A 27,761-nucleotide genomic window follows, 5' to 3' on the forward strand; every position below is an offset into this window, starting at 1 on the left:
CAATTTAAAAACTAGTTTACAGGAGGCACATTGGTACATGTTTGTAATCTCACTACTTATAAGGCTCAGGCAGAATGACAGTGAGTTCAAGGCCAGCCTAGAATATATAGCAAGACTGTGTCTAGAAAAACAAAACAAACCAATCACTTTGCTCAGAGGTAGCAAAAACTAGTAGTTTATCTTTAAAAATATTATGCAGGTGGGTGAAGCACTTCCCTCCTAGCTTCTGTGTTCTATCTCCAGAACCCATAAAGTCAAAAGGAAGGCTATAACTGGTGTGTGCACACACATACTTTTTAAAAACACCTATGTAATACTAATTATGGTGAGTCTATTTATTACTTCCAAGGTTCTCAGACAATCTAGTGACTGACTAAACCAAACAGGGCTGCCAGAAATATTTATGACAGCAAGCCTACCTTAGGTGGCTCAAGCAGGAGTTCATGGAAAGATCCAAGTCTTCCTCGGATGGCTTCTAGAACACTCTTGTTAACTGAACAAGCTGAGTGACCCATGCCTGGTGGGCAGATTTCAATATGGCCTTCAAATCTGGAAAACAAATTGAGGTAACAACTATCATTTGGAATAATCCACTCAAGTTCTCCATGTCAACTCTGCGGGCATTCACTTCATGAATCTGTGCCTATATTATGGTAAAGTCAAAAAAGAGGCCAAGAAACAGGGTAATAAGACTCATGAGATTGGCAACCATGCCCTGAGAACCTACAGGGGTTAAGTATAGGGGTGAGATACTATGTTGCATCTCCAGATTCCCCTGAACCATCTCTCTCTTGTAAATACCATACTGAAAGCAGGTCTCTAACTGAGCAGAAAATGTGGAATCAAATGGAGGACTGCCCCAAGTCACAGAACATACTGCATTACCTGCTAGCTTAAGTGAGACCCTACTTATCCTCTAGAATATTTTTGGATAAACAACACTGATTTCTATTTAAAGAGTTTAATTTATTCTATGTAAAATGTAGTCTTCAACCATTACAACTCACACGAAGGAAGGGAGGGAGGGAAAGAGAGAGGGAAGGAGCAAAAGAGAAGGCGGGCGGGCAGGCAGGCCTAGGTCTCTAGATTTAAAACAAGAATTTCAAAGAGCCCCTGGCACTGGATAGATAATCAGGTACCATTATGGTGAGTGAGTATAGGGTGGCAAAATGGGAGGGAAGGAAGAGAGAGGGGGAGAAGAAAGAGAGATCACAATTCATGTGCTGGGGTTAGGCAGATCTAAAGAGATGAGGGCAATAGGGAACAGGCTGAGGTAGACTTCCTGCTTGCTACCCAGGGCTATGACTTGTTTCATGACCCTGATACAGCTGTGTGTGTCATGTTGATATCCGTGGCTACTCTTACCACAGAGGACCCTTTGGACACCCAGAGTCTGGGCCAGTACCTGTGCCCAAGCTGATGTTCAAGAGATGTACACTCACAGGGGCCATGATCCAGGATTCTTATACCCAGGACCATGGTGACATCTGGCCCAGACTGCTGCTGGAGGCTGTATTTTGATTGTATTCTGACAAATAAAGTTTGCCAGAAAGATTCAAAGCAAAGAAACCATTAGTCTTCCCTATTTGCTCCATTCCTTCCTCCAAACAGAGAGCAGATCCCTCTCTGCCCCACCTTACTACTTCTGTCCTATCTATCTTTACTCTTCCAAAACCTCTGTGGTTAATTTTGGTCGGCTAGTGGCCAACTCCTCTGACTCCAGGCAAGCTTTATTTGTCATAACATGATCAAAATATCACACAACAGTGTCCATGGCTCCTATTACCATATGCAGAGGCCTGCAGACTGGGCTTACCCTAGGCAATGTTGGTCTTAGAGGGTCAAGCTGATACCACGGCCATAGAGACCTGTAGCCATACCACAGCCAGGGTCTCTGTCAATGTCCATGGCTCCTGTAACCATTGAAGGCTGAGTGGATACTAGGCTCTGGGCTGCCATCTGGGGAAAATGTTTGCTTTTGGGGGCCATGTTGCCACACTCACTGGCAGCAGCTCTAAGGAGTATGGCCTCCAAGGGCCATACTGATACCCAGAATCTGGGTCCACACGTGGAGACATGTGGGGGTATGAGGTTTTGAGGGCCACAATGCCATTGGGTCCATAGAACTGACTTTATGGGCAAGGAGAATGCCTGTGGGAGATATGGATGGCCCCATTCTTCATCTCTGATGTGGTGGAGTGGGTGAGAGAGCTGGCCCTGAGGTCATGGGAGTTGGAGAACTACACTACTGCCCCACTCACTGGCGGCAGCACTAAGGAGATCAGGACCTGCATTTCTCCTGGGCAGCACAATAGACATGATCCTATTGGCTGGGATGCAGGTGAGCAAGCCTGGGGGTCACAGGAACAAGACTGACCCTGCCCATCCCTTATCAGCCATGTGGTAGTATGGGTAATGAAAAAAGACCCCTCTTTCCTTTATTCCTTCCCACCTGCAGCAGGTAAGAGAGAACTGGCCGCAGGGCCATAAGGGTGGGAGAACTGGCCCTGCAGCGCACCAGCTACAGCATATGGAGAGTGGGCACAGCATCTCACATGGGTAGCACACTAGAGTTGACCCCTGATGGCTGGGACACAGGTAAGCTGAGCCCATGGGTGTAACAGGAGAGTTGCTCCTAGACCCTCCCTGGTATACCACAATATGGCAAGGGTAAAGGAAATGCCCTCCCTTCTAACCCTTGCCGCTGTGACAGGCAGGAGAGCCAACCTCAAGGGCATGAGAACTGAAGTGCAGATTCTGAACCTCATGGAGTAGAGCTATCCAGAGATCAGGTCCTGAACTTCCTCTGGGATAAACAGTAAAGCTATTCTGGGTGGTGTGATGAGGGTGTGAGAACAGAACTAGCCCTGGCTCCTTGCAGTGTGCTACATTGGCAGAGCTAGCAGGAACGGTACTGGAGAGCTTTGTAGGGATGGTGATGATAAGGGGAAACAGGCAGGATGACCAATCCAGCTACTATCCAGGCCCAGAAACAGGACTATGAGGGAGCCCATCCCAATACTTTCCCACGTCATCTATAAACTGCTAGAGCATGTGAAGGGGATGAACCTACAAATCCAAAATTACAGGATCTCCATGACACAAGGCAAGAATAGGATATCCAAGAAGAGTCCTAATGAGGGCTCCATAGCAAGGGTATAGCAGAAGTCAGAGGCCTTGAACCAGACCAGTAACACAATGCAATGAATACTTACAAGTAAATACAAATGGACTAAAGGGTATACTGCATGACTCACTGAGCCACACTACAGTTTTGTTTTTTGTTTTTTTAGTTTTACTCTTAAAGTTTGTTTTTGGGGGTAAGTTGCATGGACAGAGGGCGGAAGAAAGGGGTCTGGGAGATGAGTGGGATCAGGATGCATAATGTGAAAGCCACAAAGAATCAGTAAAAAGTTTAGAATGATAGAGTGAGATTTGCAATTTCAGCTAACACTGTGACTACAAGAGGACAGTAATTCATAAGTGGGGGGGGAAAGGATAGGCCCAGGAAGGCAAGGAAGACCTAGACCAATCCGAAATAGAGGTATGAAATTCAAATTGTAAGTGCTATAATGACTGTTACAGTGAGATTTCATGGACCAAAATCTGACCTGTTCAATTATCAGTTAATTACTGATCATTAACAAAAGAAACACTTGAGGATTTATATTCTGGGACACTACTTATGCTTAGTTAGCTCCATCTAGGTCTGAAGGCAGCTTTCAGAAAACCAATTCCTGAAGAAAGGAGAAAAGTGATCCCTGTGACTGAGTGCTAGCTCCTCCAGAGAAATGCCACCTTAATCCTTACTGCCTATGGAAACTATTTGGGGAAAAGACCTCTGAAGGTATAATTTGAGATGAAAGATTAACCTGAACTGTGCAGATAAACCCACAGTGCTATCACAAGGGTACTTAAAGAAGAGAACACACACACACACACACACACACACACAGAGAGAGAGAGAGAGAGAGAGAGAGAGAGAGAGAGAGAGAGAGAGAGAGAGAGAGAGGGAGGGAGGGAGGGAGAGAGGGGGGGAGAGAGAGAGAGGGAGGGGGAGAGAGAGAGAGAGAGAGAGAGAGAGAGAATGAGGAGAGGGCAAATGAAACAGTGGCCACAGGTCACAGAGTTGCCAAATGTCAGTAGAAACTGAAGAGGCAGGGAACCATTATCTCCCTGTGCCTCTCTGGGAATGGAGCACTGCAATCTTCAAAATCTGGCATTGAGGACCTGTTGCTCTAGTACCCAGCTCCTGAACCAGTAGACTGCAACCCAATATAAGGTAATATAATTGACTATGGGGGAAGGAGGAATGGAAAAACATTTGACAACAATAAAAGACTTCTGAATGTACACAACAGGCAAAGACATTCAAAATCAAACATGCAACAAATCTAAGGTGTTTCTTACAGGACTCACTTGTATTGCATCATGTGACTTCCTGGCTGCCTGGGCTCTAGACATATAACACGTGCAAATGCCATCACACCATACAATGCCAATAAAGGCCACTGAAATACCACGGCTTAGTTTGGGTTTTTATTGCTGTGAAGAGACTCCATGACCATGGCAAACTTTTGTTTTTGTTGTTTGAGACAGCTCTGTGTAGCTCTGGAGCCTGTCCTGGGACCTGCTCTGTAGATCAGGACGGGCCTCAAACTCAGAGATCCACATGCCTCTGCTTCCCGATTGCTGGGATTAAAGGCATGCGCCACCACCAACCGGCATGGCAACTCTTATAAGGAAACATTTCATTGGGGCTAGCTTAAAGTTTTAGAGCTTTAGTCCATTAAAATCTCAGACAGATATGGTGCTAGAGAAGGAGCTAAGAGTTCCACATCTTGATCCACAGGTACCAGAAAGAACTGTGTCCCACACTAAGCAAAGCTTGAGCTTTGGAGACTTCAAAGCCTGCCCCCAGAGTGACATACTTCCTCCAACAAAGCCACACCTCATAAAAGTGCCACTCCCAATGGGGACCATCACACACCTTGGTTCAGATTTGAGGCTATTGTCTGCTGCAGTGTTTTATTGTGCAGTTTCCTGCTCTTAGACAAATACAACAGTTTAATTAGAATAAATTCAACATGATAATACCAAATTAGTAAATGATCAGGTCACATAATGTTAGAATGTTTGTTTTTAAAACTGGTGTTGAAGTTTATGATGAGGTTCATTAAAAACAAACAAACAAACCATTAAGTGAACACTTATGCCAGATGGTGGTGGTGTATACCTTTAATCCTAGTACTCGGAAGGCAGAGTATGCAATAGTGGGAGCCTGAGCTCCTGCCTTGGCTCCCCTCAATAACAAGACTGTAACCTGTAAAATGAAAGAAACCCTTTCCTCCCCAAGTTGGTTGGTCACATCATTTGTTACAGCAACAGAATTCAAACTAGAACACAAGGATTATGATTTGGTGACATGCCTAAGAAAAATGCCCGAGTCAAAGACATTCTTCTGGAACATCAACAGTTTTAGGATTAATTTCTGGCTCCATAATATATTTTGGGTAACTTTTTCTATAAATTTTTTTTTTTTTTTTTTTGCATAATGTCACATATACTACCCCACTTTTGAAACTTTACCCTTTCTCAACTACACTGCCTCCACATCCACATCCCTATCAGAACTTGACACACACACACACACACACACACACACACACACACACACACACACACCTCTGTTCCAGGGATCTGGGCGCTTACTCTTTTTATACCGTTGGCTGTGGTTTTGTAGCAAGTCCTGAAATCATAATATGAGTTGTTCAATTGCATTTCTTTGAAATGAATGTTTTCACTGTTGTCTCTGCTTTGGAATTTCCACAAAGTTTAGAATTCATTTGATTTTTATTCTAACTTTTGTTTAGATTTTGAGTAGTGCTGTCTGCATCTATAAGTTGGTTTGGGGAGCACTGACAATACTAAAGTATTTACATTGATTTAGGTCAGTAAACCTTTGTATTTTCATAGATTTATGCATAAACAATTCCTTTTCTATAATAGCTTTTTATTCAAATTCTAATACCAGTACATAAAAATGGCATTAAATTTTGAGTATTATACTGATTTTTTTATCCTGGACCCTTGCTACATTTACTTATTAGTTACAAAGTTTCTTTTTGCTTTTTTAAAGTAAGTGTGTGCATGTGTGTGTCCCCCTTCCCTTTAATCCTATCATTCCTGAGGCAGAGGCAGGCAGATCTCAGTGAGTTGAGGCCAGCATGGTCTACAAGGTGAGTTCCAAGATAGCCAGAGCTACACAGAGAAACCCTGTCTTGGAAAACAAAAAAAAAAGAAGAAAGAAGGGAGAGAGGGAGGGAAGAAGGGAAAGGCTGGGAGGCAGGCAGACCAGACCTAAAGCAGGGTCTCTACAGAGACTTGATGTATCATTTGAGATTTGCTCAAAGACAATCCTATAGCCTGACAGTTTATATTACTCTTTCCTATATAGATGCCACTTTCTTCATCTGCCTTACTATATTGGCTATAATCCTTGCAAAGATTTGCTGATGTACGTAAAGGACTTTAAAGAAATTATGGTATGATGATTTTTTTTCTTGGTCTCTTTATATGGTGGTTTTTGAGAGATAAATGAGCCTTACAGTCACTTCACTGTGTCACATACTTTGTTTTAGGGGATTGTACAAGCATGTGTGTGGCTCTGTGCCTCTACATGAGCACGGAGAACAGAGGGTGTCTGGTGCCCTGCTCTATCACTATTCACATTCCTTGAGACCATGGTCTCTCACTGCCCTGGAGCTATGCTGGGAGCCAGCAAGAAGCTGCACTGAATCTCTTGTCTCTGTCCACTAGGGATACAGGACACTCACTAAGCCATCACCAGGACTAACGGATATATTTGGTCAACTACTATTTTAAGGCATTTTCACCTAGCTCGCATGTGTTCTTGTTATATGTAATGGTTTGCTCACATCTACTTCAGTTAGTTTCAAAATAATGCTGGCTTTTTAACAAAGGTTTGCAATGTGTTCCTTCTGCACACTGATACATCTCAACTCAGAATTCATCTGCTGCACCTAACTCTACAGGAAAGGAATATTCTTTCTGAAGGGTTTAACATGAACTTGGTTTCTTCAATGGCTTATAAAATGGAATTATTTCTTCTTGAGTAATTCTTTGTAGGTTTTTCCCTTAGGAAGTTAAATCCCTTCAACTCTTGAATACTTTTAGTGAGTTATCTGTGACATTCCTATATTCTTTTAATGTCAACAAAAAAGAGTACTAACTTCTTTTCCAACACCAACCCCCTTTCTGATCTGTATCTTTTCTACTTTTCATTTCCACAATCTGCCTAATGGTTTATTCATTTTATTGGTCATTTCAAAGAATCAGCTTTTGGTTTCATTGGTTTTTCTGTATTTTTTTTTTTTTCTTCTTCTTCTTGATACCACTGATTTCTACTCTTTAGTTTCATTATTTCTCTTCTACATGAGCTTAATTTTTAAAAGGTTTTATAGGCTGGAGAGATCACGCAATAGTAGAAGAGAAGCAACTCCTAAAGTTGTCCCCTGACCTCCACACATGCATGATTTGGCAACACACACACACCAAAAACATAAATGAACTACTGTGTCAACATGAGGAAACTCAGAGAAGACGCAGCTAAGATAGATAGCTTAAGAACTGTAGTGTACACTTCCTTTCACCTTATTTTTTTGAGCTCTATTAAAACAACCTGAAATCTACTCCAGTTTAAGGCATGTGAATTTTCACATCACTCCCTTTCTTGGCTGTAACATAGCAGCAGGCTTCTCACCATGGATCTTCACTTGTACTTCTTGGGCCTTGGTGACAGGACAACACATGGTAAAGCACCATTCTTCCTCTTCCCTCATAACCCATAAGTCTTTATCTCAGACCCTGCCTTTACAGATGAATTGCCTGGCAATCTGATGCTCTTCACAGGTAATGCTTTCTTCTTAGCCAGATAATTCTAAGACTTAACCTTCCCCCCTCCCCCCAGGATGCAGAAATGTCATGAAAATCAAGTGAAAACCCAAGATCTAACTGTAATTTATCTTGCTGAATGTTCAAAGATGAAAGCTCCTTCACAGAAACTTTGTTACTCCTCTTACTGCCATCATGGTACTGTTTTTCCTCCTTAGATCTGCTTTAAAAAAAAAAAAAAAAAAAAAATGCCATGTCTACTATTCCTCGGGTTTCTTTCTTTCTCATGTCAGAGTCATCCTATAAACCTCACAGTACCACTCAGAAAAGCCAAAGAAAAAGTAAGAGGGCCCTGAGGTGTGAGCTGAAAGACAGCAGGGCACAACTGAGAAATACCTTACTATGCTGCTTACATGATTTAAAATATGCATTTCTGGGGAAGAAAGAGAAAGGCAAATTTCAGATTCCCTAAACTACAACAGACTCGAAAGCATTACTGCCAAACTGCCGTTCATTATTACTGAGATTAAGCAGACCACTGGCAGGGGCCAGACATTTGGAAAGTAGGGCTGGTAAGGCAGCCTTCACTATCACCCCAGGGACCTACATTTCGTCACTAAGAGGAAAAACAGAAGCCTCAGCTAACTGAGGATAACCAGTCACATCTCCACGTATCTGCTTTACTGGATAGGTCCAATAATAACAGGCAAAACAATGCAATCTCTGCATATTCCTACAACACCTAATCCAGTGGCTTATTGAAAAACTTAACATATTCAGAAATATGAAAAAAAAATAAAACAACAGAAGTTAGTATGAGGCAGGGAATCTGGAAATCAAAGAGCACCCCACATTAGCCTCTACCAAACAGCACACCCCACCTCCATCTTCATAAGCACACAGGCAGACAGTTGTCTGAGCCACTGTCCATGTTTGGGGCTTGCTCACCTCACATCCATTTTGGCTGGCATATTAACAAAAGCAAACACAAAGCTGTGCCAAAAACCTGTTGATCAAACCATACTGTTGAACTAAATCTCTGAATAGGGGGCACTCACATAAATAACATTAGTGTCTCTACAGCAGTAAGATTCAGCACCTGATCTTCAAAGGCATGCTTCTGTAGCTCACCTGGCAAGAATTTAATTCTTAGTTTTTATAACATCTAAAATAAAAACAAGATGAATGGCTTTGTGAGATAAAAGACAAGCTTACGTTGGCCGTCGAGTCTCAAGTAAAGTCAGTAAAATCTGGATTGCACTGACTATGGCTGATTCATTCTTCTCCTTGTGAAAAATATTTGATAGAAGCTGCTCTATAATTTCTTGCCTGGGGAGAGAAATAAATAGTCAAACACTGATTGCAGTGCCATTTAACAGTAACAACTAAAAAATGCAACACAATCCCTTTGAACACTGATCCACACATGTTGGCTTTCCACTTCAAATATCACTACTATAACAATTCTTCCTATGCATGAAGTGTATCCCCTTCAAGAGGATAATGGAGGCCCTGTTTGCCTTTGCCAACCTTGCTGAGAAGCAAAACATATTTCAAGGCTAGGTGTGATCTACTCAAAGCAGGGTGGTGGCGATGGTGATGAGAGGAAAGACTTAGAACTTACCACTTCCACAAAAGAAGGGAAAGTTTTCCAAATGGCAAATTAGAACCCACCCATGTTTTTCCACACAGGTATGGCTGCTGTGTGATTACCAAAGATCCAAACAGGTAAAACAGATCATTAACCAATGACTTTTATTTTACATTTCTCAAATTGTAAGTTAATAGAAACAGCACTAAAAGTCTCTGAAATACCAATTAGTGGAGTCACAGCAGCCTAAGGATAGACTAGAGCAGTGGTTCTCAACCTACTTAATGTTGCAATCCTTTAATACAGTTCCTCATGTTGTGGTGACCCTCAACCATAAAATTATTTTCATTACTACCCCATAACTGTAATTTTGCTACTATTACAAATCATAATGTAAGCATTTGGTATGCAATCCCTGTGTCATTAGATCCCCACCCCCCAAGGCATCAGGTTGACAGTCTCTGCACTAGAGGTTTGGAGCTTTGCTTCTGGCAACTATGTTCTTCAATGGTGGCTCCACAGATGGAATAGCACTGATACCTGTCTCTATCATGAACAGACAATGCAGGGCTTTCACAAGAAAGTTACTTTTAGAACCACTGACATCTATTCGAAGGCAATGGCAAACAGGTCCCAAACATCTCATGGCTATATCAACTTGGTGTTCTGTCACATAAGGCAAATTCTGATGGACAAATACAATGTAATAACCAGCAAAAACTTGTAATTTAACAACACAGTATTGGTGCAATATCCAGACACAACTATCAATCACTCAGATACCATCATCAGGCATAGGACAGAACCTGCCACACAGGATGAGGGGACGCCTTTCAGTCTCTAAATTAGAAGGTGCTTTCTGACAGTCATTTTCCCATTTTCAAACACAGGAGTGATTTAGCCAACATCAGTAAAACTCATGCTATGTGGAGCCTTCTAGATCATTAATCCACATCTTTGGAACAAAGGCTCGTACTCACTCTGCAGTTTCCATGAGTGGCCACAGAAAGACTTACATCCATAAAACTAACTAACACAAATTAAGCAAAACTTCTGAGTTCATTGCTAACCATATTTAAGATATATAGTCTAGCCCAATAGAACTATTTTAAACACTAACATTTTCAATTTCAAAATTTTCAGAGATACTAGCCAGAATGCTATTAATTTAGGCCCCAAACTTCCTCCTTAACTTCATGCCCCTTAACTCAGGATTTCTTTCTTGGTGGTACTTCTCTCAAAGATGCCCCAACTTAGGCCCACTCAAACTCATCCTTGTACACTTTTTACTTGTGATATACATGTACAGTGATATCAAACACTGGGTTACTTAGCATTTAGGACTTTTTTTGTATGCTTCACCAAAGACTGGCTCACTGATATCACTATTAGTGTAACTGCACTATTTGGTCATTAAATATAGAAAGTGTGGTGGTTTGAATGAAAATGGGCCCCCATCGGCTCATAGAGTGGCACTATCTGAAAGGGATTAAGAGGTATAGCCTTATTGAGTATTTCACTGGGGGTGGGTATTGAGGTTTCAGAAGCCCATGCCAGGTCCAGAGGCTCACTCTCTCTTCCTGCTGCCTGTCTATCTGGATACAGAACTCTCAGCTACCATATCTGTCTACATGCTCCCATGTTCCCTGCCATGAGGAGAATGGACTAAACCTCTGAAACTGTAAGCAAGCCTCAATTAGATGCTCTCTTTTGTAAGAATTGCCATGGCCATGGTGTCACTTCACAGCATTACAACACTGGCTAAGACAATATACTTTTATATACTGTTATCAAATATATTGATCAAATATGTGAAGTAGGAGACTATAGTTAATGGATAATTTCTAAGCTCACAGTAGTCATCTATTACTGTATTTTCTCAATCCATAAACAATAAAAGAACCAGCATCACAAAACTGTTAAAGAATAAAATTACAGGGGGTGGGGGAGTGTCAGCACTCGTCTCCCTCTGCTTCCTGGTATATGTAAAATAACAACTACCTCATACTTCATGCCTCCATGATGGACTTTACTTTCAAACTATTATCCAAATTAAATTCTTCATTCCTTAAGAGAGAAAAGAGGAAAGAGGATGGGAGAGGGAGAGAAGGAGAAAGAACCCACCATTATATATGTTAGGTTTTAGAAGGACAGAGTGATACCACAGGCCACTATCTCACCTGGTTCATGTATCTGAAGGAATTCACTCTAAAGAGTATTGATATAAATTATGAGTATATACTTAAGTTAGCGAGAACTAAAGTCACAGCTTGAAGGTTAGAAGCAAACATATACATGGCTCTGGTGGCCCTATTCTGCAGCATTGGCTACTCACTACATGTGGCCACCAACTAACAGTTAGAATATAGCTCACTGACTCTGACATGTTCTAACTGTAAATGCCAGGTTTCAAGACTCCATAGCTAAAAAATCATTAAAATTATGTAATGCTTTTGCTGTGTTGCCAACAGCATTGTAAAACACATGAAATTGCTGATAAAAAGGGAATTTTTTTGGGGGGGTTGTTTGTTTGAGACAGGGTCTCACTATGTAGCTCTGTGCCCTGGAGCTCAAAAAATTGGCCTATGGCCAAGTGCTAGTTTTAAGGGCACATGATGCCACACCCAGCCAAACACTCAGAACTTTTAACCTACTCAAATGGTAGTTTTATACAGCTCAGTCTGATGATCACTACAATATAACACTAAGAACTACTACTGGGGTGGGCAGTGTACGTGTGTCATTCTCTCCTTTGGCAACAAATCTTGGAATACAAATCAGCTTTCTCACAGACAGTTAACAGCAAACTGTTTTGTCTCTGGTTTGGCCCTTCTATCTTACAGACACTTTGGCAAAGGATGCAGAAGTGCCTCTCTGCATCACAGGACTGCGAAAGAACACAAAACACCATGATAGACAAGCCAAGAGCAGAAGACCAAAGACCACTACTGTATCTAATGCTACCTGTGCTCTCATTCCACATACTCCTCCCACAGGAGAGCCTGCTTTTCTATAATACCACATTAGCAGTATGGACATAAGTCAAGGACATACCCATGCTAACAACCACATTTTTTGTGAAAATGTGAGAATCCTGGAAATCCAAATAGCAGCCAGTCCCTGAGGGACTTTCCCCTCAACATGAGCTTAAACAAGGTAACTACTCAGGCAGCCTGAGTAAGCAGAAAAGACACAGTGGCCTGAGGGAGATACTCAGAAGAAATTAACAATTTATTTGGGTCAAAGACATACATACAGAAGACTATTTAAAAAAAGAAAAGAAAACAAAACAAAACCAAAAACAAAAACCCTTCAAGTCATGATGTGACTGTTTCATGGCAGGATGGCTCTGTAAAACTCAGCCTGGTGGGCATAGAGAAGTTGCAAGTCCAAGTACACATGCCCCTGGTCCCCTTCTTGCTCTTTCATTCTCTACTGTGTCACAAACGGTTGAAGAAGAAAAGCAGGCTTTCCTGCTTTGCATAGGGTTTTCATAACACAATGCCCACGAAGGAGCATTTCACTTACCAGTCACTCACAATGTTAACACATCAAACAGCATCAATGAGGAAAGTAAGAACCAAGTGGTAAACATACTTTTCTAGAGTGGCAAGCAGGGGATCTGGTTCTGTACTGTTCTGAACTTGTAACATCTGGTCTCTGCTCAGGCGAACAATTTCACAAAGTGATTGTGAGGCATTTGAATGTCGCTAAAGGAAAAAGGTACAATTTTAGCTATAGAACTTGTTAGAAGTTAATTTTATAGTAAAAAGTGAAGGGAGAAATTGCTTGAGTTAAAACCATCTATTAGCTTCAATGAGCATGTATGTGTAGCCCCAAAGAAAAGGATGAAGCATTCGACTGCTGGGCTGATGAGCTTCCCTTCCACAACTGCAGTGTAGATCACCATGTGTACAGAGGTGTGAGTAAGGAATGACATGGACAAATATCTTTGGCTAAATATATGAAAAAAGTTATCCCGCAAAAACCTTTATTAGACAGATACACACTAGTTCAAATATTGGGGAAAAGCAACACAACAAAAAACCCAAAACTAATAGAGCTTTGTAGAAGACATAAGGTAAAGTGTCCATCTACCTTTCTGGGAAGCTCTAGCCTCAGCATTCATATTCTGTGGGAAATGGTAACATTCCAGAAGACTACATTCTGTAAAGATGATATGTCCATACCCACAGACTAAAATCAGTAACGTAACACTTTTAAAAATTGTTATTAGGCGCCTCCCCCCACCCCCATGTGTATTGTTTTTTGAGACAAGGTCTCAAGACGTAGCACAGGCTGGCATCCAACTTGTGCAACTCTCCTGCTTTAATCTTCCATTTGCTGGGATTCTAGGCAAGAGTCACCAAGCTAGTCATGCTTTGTCCTTCTAAAAAGCCATGCTATAGGCTGGAGAAAAGGCTCAATAGTTAAGAGCACTAGCTGCTCTTCCAGAGGACCTGGGTTTGATTCCCAGCATCCACATGGTAGCTCACAACCATTGCTAACTCCAATTCTAGAGGGTTGGACACACTCTTCAGGCCTCTGTGGGCACCAGTTATGCCTGCAGTACACATACATACATGCAGGTAAAATAATCACACATATAGCATAAAAAGAAATAAATCTAAACATATTACTTTTAAAAAAAGTTTCAGGTAAAGCATATTGGAGCAGAAAACCAGAGTGTAGCAACCAAGAATGGTTTCTTACAAAACTAAACACGTATTTAACAAATGAGTAGCAATGGGGCTGTTTTTCCAAAGAAATAAAACATGGTGGCAAAACACCCATACACAAAAAATTAAATTAAAATTTTCAAGAACCCAGTTTCTCCTTTACAGTTTCTGTTGGACTCTACAGACAAATGTAAAGCCCTGTAAGACAAAGTTCTGATCAAGAATACAGTGAGGAATAAGCCTATTTATGGAAAGACACCCTACAACTGGCCATGATCCTAGAACATGGGAACTGACCTTCTGGAACTACTGAGCTCCTACCTAGACAAAAAGAAATTAGTGCCCTTTTTCTAGATAGATCTTGCACCAGAGTTCTTCCTTAGCACCTGACATACACAAGCCCCGGGATGCATGAAGACTATCAACTCTAGTAACAATAGCAACTACTGCAAGGGAACATGCACCCCACAATCCCAAGAGGGGATGGCAGAGATGTGAAGAATACATCCTAGATATACTCTAGGCATGAAAAACATTTTTAGATTCACTTTTACTTCATGTGCACCATTTATGTGCCTGGTGCTTGTAGAAACAAGATGGTGTGGACCCTTTGGAACTGAGTTAGTTATGAGTTGTCATGTGGGTGCTAGGAACTGAAGCCAGGTTTTCAGCAAAAGCAACAAGTGCTCTGAAACACTGTATTACTGCTCCAGATATATAAAAAAAATTTTAAGCAGACTATTTAGAGAAGAGGGTAAATTCACCCCTACAGAAAAATCTATCATTAAATAACCTCTGGTTAAAAACCCAGCTCCTTCTGCCCTGCTCATTCATGCTGCTCATTCGCCATTCTAACCAGCAATCTAGAAGCATGTGATGAGGACTTAAGGCCTCAAACACACTCTGGACCCCCTAAATCCAACTCTTCCATAGACACGAGGTTAAACTATACAGAGCTATCCTGCCTATAGTTCATGGTTGACTTTGGATACCAATCTCACACAGTTTAGCATGATACTTGAGGACTAATGCTGCAAACCTCAGGGAAACATACCCTGACCACTCAAGACAGGATTTAATGTGTTAACACCAATTCAAGCTTCATAACCACTGCCATATCTGTGTCTGATCTCCAGCACCAGGGGAGATGGTGAAGAGATAGGGGCAGACACAGTCACAATGTCTATCTTTAGCCTCCACACTCAGATTGAGCCTATTTGAGGCTTCAAGGTCAGGACCAGGACTACAAAATCACAGTTAGGCTCAGTGGTGACCCAGACCTTGTTGTGATGCTTGCAAAGCTCTAGCCAGACCTCTCAAGATGCAGATGTGGCCCCATCACCTAAGCTAAAAGCAGGTACAAAAGAAAAATAAGTGCGGATGGAGATTTATCACAAAGTAGGTTTAGCATGACCCTAGCTCTTAGGAGATAGTGCTCTCCTGCTCCTCACAATGTAGGAAACACCATTCCCTCTGATCCCCTTCACAAATATATGTGTATATTATGTGGCCAATAACAGTTTTTATATGAAAAAATAATTCATAAGAGAACTTACATCTTCTTCTTGCGATGGGTGAACTATTTCCACAAGCCTCTGGATAATTCTCTCCTCATTTAGCCACTGCAAAACACATTGTAGAAGTGATCATAGCAACCAGTGGCTCCTGCTCAAGCCCCAGTGAAGATAAACATACTGGAAATAGCCATCACACTTTAAGTGGAATTTACAGGTTTCTCTGGACTTTGAACACTACAGAAAATTTAAAAAGTCCCCCAAGGAAAATGTAGTGAATACATTATTTTAAGAGTGACTGCAAGCACCAAGTCCCAAGTCCCAATGGTGTCAACTAGATATTTTCAGGATTTACATGGCTGTACTTTGGCTACTGGGAGACTTGAGCAAATGGGCTACACACTATCTCTAAGAGACTGTCAGCTCTCAACTTCAGATGAATGAAAAACAACACTTAGTGCCAAGGATCTAGGTTAAGAGAACTGTTGCAGAATATTTGTTTACACTGTAAAGATATCTCTGCCTAAGGCACCTTTCTGATTTGTTTAATAAAGAGTTAATGGCCAATATCTAGGCAGGATAAAATAGGCAAGACTTCCAGGCAGAGTGAGAGAAATTGGGAGAAGGAATCTAGGCTCGGATTTCACCAGCAGACTCAGAGCAAGTCAGATATGCTTGCTCTGAGTTACCATACTAAGAAGAGGTAACAGGACATGGAAGAACATAGATTTTTAAAATATGGGTTAAGTTGTAAGAGCTAGTTGGGGAAAAGCCTAAGCTAAGGCCAAGCTTTTCATAACTAGTAAGTCTCTGGGCCATTTTTTGCAGCTAGCAGTTCAAAGATAATCCAACATGAAAGCTTCCTACAGGATGAAAAGGTGCTTTTAGAAACTCAAACCAAACCCACTGCAGGAAAAACTAGGGCCTGGTTGGGGCACCCTACAAAGAGAAGGTCATTTGCCTATCTCACAGGTAGAACTGTTAGAACCATAACAATCTCTTTGTAACCTCTACATAAGATTCAGTGAATGAAGCTACAGAAGGAATCAGAGCAGAAAATAAAGGATGGATGGATGGATGGACGGATGGATGGATGGATGGACGGACGGACGGACAGACAGACGGACCCACACTAAGGGAACAGAATACCACAAAATATAAAGAGGTTTAGCATTGAGAAAGGCCACTTGACCTCCAAAGATTGAAGATGACAGAGAATGGGGTTGAGGGCAAGAAACTAAATACAATTTGCTAAAAGCACAGAGACAAACTCCTGTTGCTGTCTCTGGCTCCTCACAGGGAACATATCAAAGGATAATACAAACAAGTACTAATGGGAAGGTTTATAACAGAAGCCCAACAGCTATATTTTGTTTCATGTGTGTGCTATTACACATATATGGAGGTCAGAGTGGGTTTTCTTCCTCCAACATATGGGTTCTGGGGATAGAACACAAATTGTCAGGTTTGGCAGCAGGTGCCTTTATCCACTGAGCCATCTTGATGGCCCTTAAGATCTATTTCACAAATAAGATTTAATACATTTCAGATTTTCATAAATCTAAGATCTAATTTTACAAATCTCCCAGAAATTAGTAGGTATGTGATTTAAAAAAAACAAACAAACAAACAAACAAAAAAAAAAAAAAAAAAAAAAAAAAAAAAAACTTCCCACAGTATTACCTGGAGCCACATTCTGATAGCAATACCCTAAAGTATGTGCTCCTGACCACAAGAAAGGCTGGGACATTGGTGTATGTACACTCAGTCTTGAACATCTGTTCTCTCCATAGCTATTCACAAGTAACTGTACTCCAAGCCCACTTCTGGACCTTCAAGACTTTAAGGAATTTCCCCCTAACCTGCTCTCCCCTTACTGACCACACACTTTCCCCAAAAGCATACCTCTTTGGAAAAAGGGCCTAAAAATTTCAACTCAGTAGTAGCCTGAGGAATAGATCCATTAGAGCAAACCACACTTGATAAACCTCCCCCTGTACTAAGCCATACATAAAATGACCATTATCCCCCGGCTCTAACAGTCTTTCCTAGAATTTTGACCCACTTTTGAGAAAAGACCCAGATCCTACAGAAATACACAGAAGGAGTAAGGTGCCTTCATATGAAGCCTTGTCCTCCACGTCCCTGGGAACCTGCTTGCAATACTCAACTGGGTCACCTTGCCAGATCCAGCTCCCACCTACCAAATAAAGCAAACATGCTTGGGCATCTTTGCAGTGTGCGCCCTGTAATGGACAACCCCCGGTAGACCTTCCTTTCACAGACCCTTCAGTCTATTTGTTCCCTTAGGTCTTTAAAATTAGAATTTTCAAAGAAACTCATTTTTAACGGGGTACAGCTATTTATTTCTTTTGGCCTAGGCAGGCTAGAACTTAAAACCCTGCTTCATACTACAGAGTGCTGGCATTATAAGCATGCACAACCACACCTGACTGGGATCCATAAGGAACAATTCCAGGAGGCAAAGAAAATTGAGGAAAGGAATAGTCAAGAGCCCAGCAAAAACATTATTTTCAGATTATTAAAACCTCCCTTGAGTTTGTTTCACTTAAGACATCTAACTACTCAAGATGCACATATCCTAAAATTACTACCTTTCTGAATTTAAATTAAATTAAATTAAAAATGGGCCCTTTCCATGTACCCCCATTCTCCTTGTTTGACCCTCCTGTATGAGGAAAGTCTGTCATACTCTTAGAAAGCCTTGTCATGTTTACATTTAGACCCAGCTTTATAATAAATCCTCAACACACTCACCGTCCACATAACAAACCATTAAAGGGCAAATAACACTGTATCTGACACACCTAGGGGGTATCTTTGCATCCTGAGCCCTGAACTTGTAAGATCTGAATCTCAGCAGCACTTCAGGAGGCAGAGATAGGCTGATCTCTGTGAGTTTGAGGCCAGCCTGTTCTATATAATGAATTCCAAGATAGCCAGTCTCAAAACAGTAAGATAAAAATCAGAATCTTTTTGTGTTGTGAAACTCCCTCCCTGCCTCATATCTCTATGCCTCCTCAGCCTATAGGATTTCCTCAGCATACAACAGCCCAGTGGCCTACATAACAGCATCCCCAACCCCAGACTCCAGCTGCTCAGATCTCTACTCACATTCAAAACATCTTGCCTGGGCTGTGGAGGCTCAATACATGTCAAGAGCCTGAGCAACAAATCCATGATAGCAGAAGTTCCTATGTGCTTTATAATGAGGTCCACAAAATCACGTTTCTTTTTCAAGAAATCCACAATCTAGAGAAAAACAAATCAAACTGAAAGATGCATAACTTGAAGCATACAACATAGAATGACGAACATTCCCCCAAATCCTACCAGTTAGCTTAAGGACAGGTAGGCACTGAATTAGCAAATAGATGTCAAATGGGGAGACTGGCTGACAATTACAATATTCAAAACCCTTAAATAAAATTACCTCCCCAAATCAGCATGCATTCTCACTACAAATACAGCCAATAGAACCTTTGTCTTATCTTCATTTTCACTGTTCATTGCCCCCCCAAAAGAGGCATTTAAAAACCCCACAAATTGACAAATAGTAAATATGTATATGTATATGTATATGTATATATACACACACACACATATATACACACTACTTGAAAGTACTGGCTGCTCTTCCAAAAGACCCGGATTTCCCAGCACACACATGGTAGCTCACAGCCACCTGTGACTCCAGTTCCAAAGGATCCAACACCCTTTTCTGGTCACTGTGGGCACTAGGCATACACACAGTACACATGCATGTAGAGAAAACAACCCCCCCAAAAAAAAACCTTTATAATTTATATATATAAAGCAACCTCACTGAACTTAAAATCAAAATGCAGAATATTAAAAACTATTCTAACGAGAGAGATTAAAAGCTAACATTTCTGATTCCAACTAGCTAACTTGCTTGGTCCAGAGGTGATTTAGGTTGCACTGCCACATGTGTGACTAACAACAGGAGATTGAGAAGAGGGGGCAGTGCTGAGAGAAAATGAATTAGGAATAGAAATGATGATTCTGTTCTATAGCTTCCTGTGTTACCTTCTTTTTGTCTGTGGGCCCACAGCATCCATTAAAACCCTACCACATATCCTAGGAGAGTTTCACAGAGTGGCAGTTTTTTTACTAAGTCCTAGAAGGTGGAAATTAATTGTTCTAGATGAGAAAGCCTAAGCTCAAAGACATTATTACGTATTTCCTAGAACTAAAAGGTGGCTGCCCTGGAATTTAAACTCAAATCTGTAAGCTGAAAGAGTCACAGGCCTTCTACTAACCTGCATGAAGAAGCTTAACAGCCAGAACAGGTAGGACTACAACCACAAGTAATTTCAAAATGAGTCACTGCATTTCTTCAAGGAGTGGCAGTCATGCCACTAACAGCTGAATCCTATAAAAGTTACAAGTGACCAAAAAAACTGGTCCTGGTGCTGAGAACAGTACAGCAAGGACCACTACACAGCCTGTACTTTATAGACATTGTTGTTGAAGGCTAAACCATTCAACATTGCCAACAGTTGGACAATCTGCTCTAGAAGCTAAAGAGTCTCCTTCTGGTAAAGCCACACAAATATGACCATTTGTTATCCCTACAGTGTCTTAGTCTTAACTCTATCAAGCAACAGGAAACATAATTCAAGTGTGACTTTTTTTTGGCAGCTATACAAGCAATGTTGCTATAGCCTCATTATCATCCAAGAAATCCTAGCTGGAGAAACAAGGAGCAAGCAGGTGATGGGACTCTTCACCCAGGGGTTCAACTGGTACACACTATTACTGCCAGACAAATAACAGAACTGAGCCCTAGTGTCAATATGTAGAGTCTCAGAAAGCCTTTCACATATTTTAACCTTTATCTTATAAACACCAAAGCCCTAGCTCATCAGCCAGGGTCCCAATAACAGACATGAGGAGAAAAACATAATGAAGCATGTCTTAATAATGTTAAGTAGCCATCTCTGAACTAACTGTGCCAGGGTGATGTGACAGCTTGCAATCTACAACTTCCAGTGATACTTTGACTTCTATGTGGAAAGGGCAAAATAGGAGACAATCTATACACTATTCAGACCATGCCTTAGGGGCTGTGACCCAAGGCAAAGGATTTTCCTCCAACATAATTGGAAAAGTTGCTCTATTCAAATAAGAACTATATTTGAACAACAACAAAAATACTCCATCCTTCTAAAATAAAACATGGACCCATCCTTAGCAGAGCACAGAACATAGTGGGTCAAAAATAATTTCAGTCCTTTCATATATGCTAATAGCAATATCAGCTGTTGTCTACCATGAAGAATGCCAAGTCTCACCAGCTTGACCACATTCACCCTTGCTTGCTGCAACTGATAATCTGTTAGCTTGCACTCAGCATCTGTGGGTCTAGCTATTTCTTGGAAGAGAGCTCTTGGGCCTTCACAACAACGGCAATGATCCTCCAATTCCGGCAAGCATCAGTGTGAACTGTATGATATGCCAAAAGCCTTCCCTGTCAGATTCCACCTAATTCTACAAAGCAGGGGTAGGAATCAAGAACAAGGGAGGGAGGGAGGGAGGGAGGGAGGGAACAAATGAACAGTGACCCAAAGGCAACACTTGGGGAGCCACTCCTGACATTTCCACACATACATCTGAATTGGGAGGAAAAAACCAGAAGGGTCAAGGGGAAGTATCTATACGAAAAGTGAGGTATGTGCCTTTACCCAATGCTATAGGCTGGCTAGGCATCCAGATATCTAAGTAAAATAAATGACCACTGTGTACAAAGCACTGATCAGATTCATTTTCAGGGAACAACAAAGCAAAGCAACTGTTAAACCTAGGGGGCCATCAGCTATATACTCAGATTCAACCTACTACCCTCACAAAGATGCTTCTGATTAATTGTCCAGAGAAGAAATCAAAGTATGCTAACAGCTACTAACAAATCCTTAAAAGGGTATGTCAAAAGAAAATGTGTAAACCAGGGTTGCTTAAACTACTGACAACCTAAAAGACATCCTCTTGTTGAAACTAGACCTCAGGCAAGTGCAGAAACTACAGCAAAGTCCCTCGCCTCAGAGATGCACAGCTCAGATACTTACCTTTGTAAAACAGTATTTACCTGTTCTGGTTTTCTGCTGATAAGAATACTTAGCACCTTGCTGAAGAAACTGGCAAGTAGTGGGTTCAGGGGGGACTCATTTAGGAGGAAGCTATACAATTTCAATAGCAAGGACTCATCTTCCCCCAGTCTATCATTCATCTGGGAGACATCAGAAGTGAGCAACTCACAAGATATATTTGGATACCTAGAAAATAGGACATTGCATTATCATCTAATAGCAACAGTTTATCACATCAAGCACAGGACACATCAGAAAGGTCTCCTAAATCTGTGAAAACATCAAAATCATCTACTAGGATTTAAAACACCTTCAAACCATTTAACCTCATAAATTAAAATGAATTTTCTAATTTGTCTAAAAAAATGCCTTTAAACCAAGTTTTTGTTTGTTTGTTGTCTTTCGAAGACGGTTTCTCTGTATTGCTTTGGAGCCTGTCCTGGAACTAGCTCTGTAGGCCAGGCTGGCCTCAAACTCAAGAGATCTGGAGTGCTGGGATTAAAGGCCTGCACCACTAACGCCCAGCTAAACCAAGTTTTAATAAGATACATTTCTGTTGCATCACAACTATGGTGCATGCATAGGACTCAAGAGCCAAGGATGTCACACTGTAACAATACAAATTTCTCAGTGAGGGTACAGTGTCCTGACAACTATCAGAGCCCATATGGGCAAAGAAGCAAACTCATGAGAGACAAGTTAGGGGTTGCTGGTTTCAAGGAAACTGTTTTACACACAGCCATGGCAATGACTGCAGATACACGGGCAGGTCAGTGCTCAGCTCAGGTGGGTTACAAGTGGGATGATAAAGTTCTGATAAGCTATCAAATGTTCAGTCTCCAGCCCATCTAAGGAAAACACCTATGATGATATACTGAATGGACAAACAGGACACCAGCCTGAGGTACTGGGGGATGAGTATAGAACATTATGCAAACCTATGCTTTCCACAAGAATCTTCCAGAGTTTTGGGAGGCTAGGAACTGTTGGGGACCATCACCATCCTCAATACCTCAGTACTCTGAGATAGAAAATTATTGCCTCTTAAGAAGCAAGCAAGCAGAATGTTTAGGAGAGCATTCTTAGATACAGGCTTGCGGTTTTACAACCAGTTAAAGAATAGCTCAGGATATTCCTCCTGCTGCAGTTTTACAGCCAGTTAAAGATTAGTTCAGGGCCTTCCTTCTATGACCCTTTCACCCTGCCCACTTGCAAAACCCCGTTCACATCCTGCCCATGGTCCTACATAAGCCTCCCCTGAGAAAATAAAGTTTGACAGCTTCATCAGAATATGGACTTGCTGTTCTTCTTCTCCTCCCTTACCCTTCAATTCCCCTAGGTGTCTCCCAGTTCGTCGTTGACTGCCCCGTTGGACGCAGCAAGGAACAGGCAAGAAAACAGCCCCCTGTCATTCTTCACTATGATCTCACTCAGTAGGCCACAGGCCCACAGGAAGCAGCTGGTATCTGCTCTGCATTTATTTCCTCACGGGTTTAGAAAAACCTGCAACCTCAACCATGTTCGTCTCTGACAAACAGACCACTTACTTTGAAAACCAGGCAGTAGACCTATGTTCTTCATGCTATGAACTGCCAGCTACTTCTTTCCAATGGCCACAGGAGACTAACAGAGACTTATCAGACAACACTAGATTTAACCACAGTTCCCTTTTCTCTACTGAAACACATTCTTCTATCAACCAGCCAGGAGCTAGTCAGGAGAATGCCAGCTAGTCACAGCAATGGCAAGTTTAAAGGCTGCTCAAGTCAAGCAGGAGACAAAACAACCATAGTGACTATATGAGAGATTGATAGAAGGAAAGACTATGGGCTGCAGGCTTGAAACATGATAAGGAGCTGACATTGAAAATGTGGTTAATGAGTATCAGCAACTTGCATTACCCTGTATTTTCTAGGACAGTGATTCTCAACCTTCCTAATGCTGTGACCCTTTAATATAGTTCCTCATGTACTGTGAGCCCTCCAACCATAAAATTATTTTTTGTCGTTACTTCATAATTATAACTTTGCTACTATAACATAACATAAATATCTATGTTTTCCAATGATCTTAAACCCCTGTTCAACCTCCAAAGGGGTCATGACCCACAAGCTGAGAACCACCATTCTAGGATAAACTGCAGAAACTTTACTAATTTCTCCCACCTGCTGTAGTACAAGGCACTACTAGACAGCCCACTCCTTTGGCTGATATGGCTTCCTCTTTACTGCACCATTCTATTATTTCTTCTCTTTAGGAAGCGCACAAAACAACTATACCTCCCGACTCCAGATCTGCCTTCAGCTACCATGTGCTCCCTCATTGCTAAAAAGTAACCTCACAGAGATGTCTTGGCTTATGTTCCAATCTTCTTCAGAGCCATTTCAGCCAGGTTCTCAGATCCTGAATCAATGGAGTTGATACTGCCACACTGCAAACTTGGGGAATCTCTATAGCAGCAGTCTCTGATCATGGTTCCTCTTTCCTCCTTTAAGCCAGTCTTCAGCAGCTTTCCAGGTGGCAGCCTCTACCTGTTTTCTTCTTGCCCTGGCTACTCCTCAGTCCAGTTAATAGCCTCCTTCATCAGTTTCTGAGTCTGCCTCCCATCAGCTCCACAGGTGACTTCAGCCAGCTTCATGCCATCATATGGCACCCATCCACCTGCTGCGATTCTGTTTCTACTCCATACCAGCCAGGCACCTCAAACTTGACAAGGCTGAAGTCAATGACTGATCTTCCCTTGACATCTACCTTCAATGTTATAGTATTCCACTATTGCCTACCTGGGGTAATACTGTTAATACTCCTTCCTTCCTAATCCTTCCCTCTCCACCTCACACCAAGGAGGCTTTTCTAGTTCTAACTTCATTTTATATGTCTAAATTATAAACCAAGCTCCCCCAAAAGGCTACTGAGATCTTTCACTGCTGATTGCTACTAGCTTAACTGACCTTACCTTTCTATTCCAGTACCCTAGTGCCCAGAGCCCCAGAGTGGGCAGTACTAGCAGGCCAAGACAACTGTCAGGCAACACCTATCACTCACTGCTCAAAACCTTTGGTAGCTTGTTTTGGAGGGTGCTCTGAACTCACCCCAGGCCTTCTCTCTTTCTACTCACCTCCATTCATGAGGCTGCCTTGTTCTTAAGGTACACCAAACATCCACGCACATTAGGTTTCAAGACTTTTAAGTCTAGCTGAACCTTGTCAAGCACTTGCAATGACAATGTCTTCAGTTCTGCTTGGCTCCAAACAAAGCTGCCTTTAGAATCCCTCTACCATCAGCTATTCTGTCCTAGCCTGCTTTCTTCTCCAAAGGACTTCTCTGACAAGCTATGGTTTCACTTCTTACTCTGGCTTTCCCTGACCATAACAATCAATCTTATTCCTGAAACAAGTTTCAGATTCCTTCCAAAAGGCTCTCCATGCTAATACAGGTGTTCAAGTCTCCTAAGGTACATTTTACACTAACGGTGGCTTTGGGCCAGAGGCACAGTAGATAAGAGTACTGCTCCCACCTAACTCAACTCCTCATCCTCCAAATGGCACCATCTAGTACATGTAGGAGGCTGTGTGTGAGAGGCTGCCTGCTCTTAGATCTTCAAAGGCAGCATAGCAACACAAATAAGCAGCATCACTGCCAAGCTTTCATATCTAAGCAGCAGAGACTGCATGGGGACTTTCCTTTCAGTAAGTAAGCAATTCATAAAGATTATGGCATTAGAACGAATAACTTCATCTGAATATGAGGACAGACCTAAGAAGGAAAACTGCTTGTGTACTTACAGCTTCCAATAACAGAGGGTCACACCACTCCAAATGGCTTGATTGAAGGCCTATTATCCTGGACCTATTACCACATCACCTCCACCTCTGATCTGGATAAGTGCCATCTAACTAACATGTTAGCAGCAAGGTGTTTGGGAACAGAAATACACTAGTATTTTTATGCTGTACATACTTTTCTTCCTCTTTAAGAAACCAGTCTCCACTGAAGGCTGTGGTCTTCACTGATAGCTAAGTGTCAATCTTAAAGGCTGGCAGAAAAAAGGGCCTCCTTGAGAACACAAACCACCAATAACTTTAAAGGTATCAAGTATTATTTTGCTGACAGCTTAATTTTCTCTCAGAAGAAAAAGATATCTAAAGAAAATCATCCGAGGCAGGAAGGCTAATGTCTGTTCAATGAATCACTACATACATTTACTTCTGAAGGGACTCATCTTTAGTGTGGGAGATGCTGACTACTTCAACAATGTTGGATATTGAGAAATAACTGCAACTCTAATACTAAAATGCCCATGAAGATGTTCCCAGAGGTGTGTAAAGAAGTGTTACAAATGGCAGCAATAAAGGATCTCATTTACTGTGCTGTTTATACAGATTCAATTAAACTAGCCATGAGTAGATACATGCCCTCTATTTAATTTATTAGGGCACTCCCTGATTAAATACAGCTTCACTGCTATTCACCAAGATCCACACTTAATGCTCAGGCAATGAAAGGCTGACCTTACTATAAAAGTAGCACTCTTGAAACCCAAGTTCTTACTAGGCCCCTAGTAACCCTGGTTAGTAAGAGACTTCTGACTTCCTATCTGGAAAGTGAAGAAAATACTTACTTGAATGTCTTACTAATATGAGAAGTTGGCTTGTCACTTATAAAGCATGTTGTACTCTGGCTGAGAATAAATGACATGCCTGTGATTCACTGGAGTTGGCTCTAGAATGGATTGTGTGTCCTATTAAACCTGTAGCTCTTGACCATGTTAACCTGAATGGCCACAGTGGCTCTAGGGAATTCTTAGACAACAAGAGTAATCATTTTCTACTCCAGCCTAAGGCAAAGATGCTATTTTCTTACTTGTATCTGATCTTCTCATCCATGTCTTGAGGTGGCTCTTCTATAATGAATGAGACTAAGTCTTCGAGACATTCTGCTTTTAAAAGAAACTCTATGAGCTTGCGGTTCTGTGCTTTACACTCTTGTAAGACGTCCTCCTCATCCATTAGCTCCTTCAGTGTTACATCTTCTCTCTCTAGAAGTGTGTCTATGTGGGATGATGAGTGAAGATCAAATTTCCAAAACATGCTGGTCTAAATGAAACAGAAAGTAGTTCATAAAATTTCAGCTTTATTTATTAATTTTCTGTAAAACAAATTTCAGTTCGGTTTGTTCAGTTTTGGTCTACAATGCCACATTGGCATTAACATAAAATTAAAGCAGTTTCATGATGAACCTACAAAATGATTTCTTGTTTTGAGACATGGTATCTTTGTGTAACTTTGGCTGTCCTCGAACTAGTTCTGTAAACCAACCAATACTATCATTGAACTCACAAAGATCTTTCTCCCTCTGACTCCCAAGTGCTGAGATTAAAATTGTGTGCCACTACTAGCACAGTTTACAAAATGATTTTTCTTTTTGATATTTTTTTTCCAGCCAGGATTTCCCTCTGTAACAAGCCCCGGCTGTGCTAGAACTTGCTTTGTAGATCAGGTGGACTTTGAACTCACCTGCCTCTCTGCCTCCCAAGATCTGGGATTAAAGAAGTGCACTAGTACTGCCCAGCACAAAGTGATTTCTTAGTAACACCAAGAAGATTTTTGTTCCCCTTCTCAGAATTTTTTTTTTTTTTTACAAATTTATTAGCTTTCATTTTAGACTTTCTACTGACTTTTTTTTTAAAAAATGTACTTATTTTTATTTTATATGTGCATGACCTTCATGGATTATCCATGGAAGCCAAAAGAGGGGGTTAGATACTTTAGTACTAGAGATATGGGTTATGTGTGAGTCATCAAGTAGGAACTGGAATTCAAAATTAACTCTTAACCTGTGAGCTCCCTGTCCATCACAGAAAATATTTTTAGCTGGTTAAAATGCTAAAACTGCTAAATGAAAAAACTAAAAATGATATTTAACCTGCAAA

At 41.4% G+C, this 27,761-nt stretch overlaps 1 protein-coding gene across 7 annotated transcripts in view; it reads right to left on the minus strand.

Annotated features, from left to right (window-relative positions):
- Window positions 1-27,761, minus strand: part of Ppp6r3 (protein phosphatase 6 regulatory subunit 3) — a 107,436-nt gene that overhangs the window by 40,529 nt on the left and 39,146 nt on the right. For all 7 annotated transcript variants that reach the window (XM_051193515.1, XM_051193514.1, XM_051193513.1 and 4 more), the window contains exons 3-9: window positions 26,693-26,925; window positions 21,829-22,015; window positions 18,834-18,971; window positions 15,741-15,806; window positions 13,103-13,215; window positions 9,130-9,243; window positions 420-549 (exon numbers count right to left, since the gene is read on the minus strand). In XM_051193515.1, coding sequence (XP_051049472.1) covers window positions 420-549; window positions 9,130-9,243; window positions 13,103-13,215; window positions 15,741-15,806; window positions 18,834-18,971; window positions 21,829-22,015; window positions 26,693-26,919 — 975 coding nt within the window. In that variant the 5' untranslated portion in view covers window positions 26,920-26,925. The remainder of the gene's footprint in view (window positions 1-419; window positions 550-9,129; window positions 9,244-13,102; window positions 13,216-15,740; window positions 15,807-18,833; window positions 18,972-21,828; window positions 22,016-26,692; window positions 26,926-27,761) is intronic.

The sequence above is a fragment of the Phodopus roborovskii genome, unplaced genomic scaffold, assembly GCF_943737965.1.
Source record: "Phodopus roborovskii unplaced genomic scaffold, PHOROB, whole genome shotgun sequence".
Classification (NCBI taxonomy): Eukaryota; Metazoa; Chordata; class Mammalia; order Rodentia; family Cricetidae; genus Phodopus; species Phodopus roborovskii.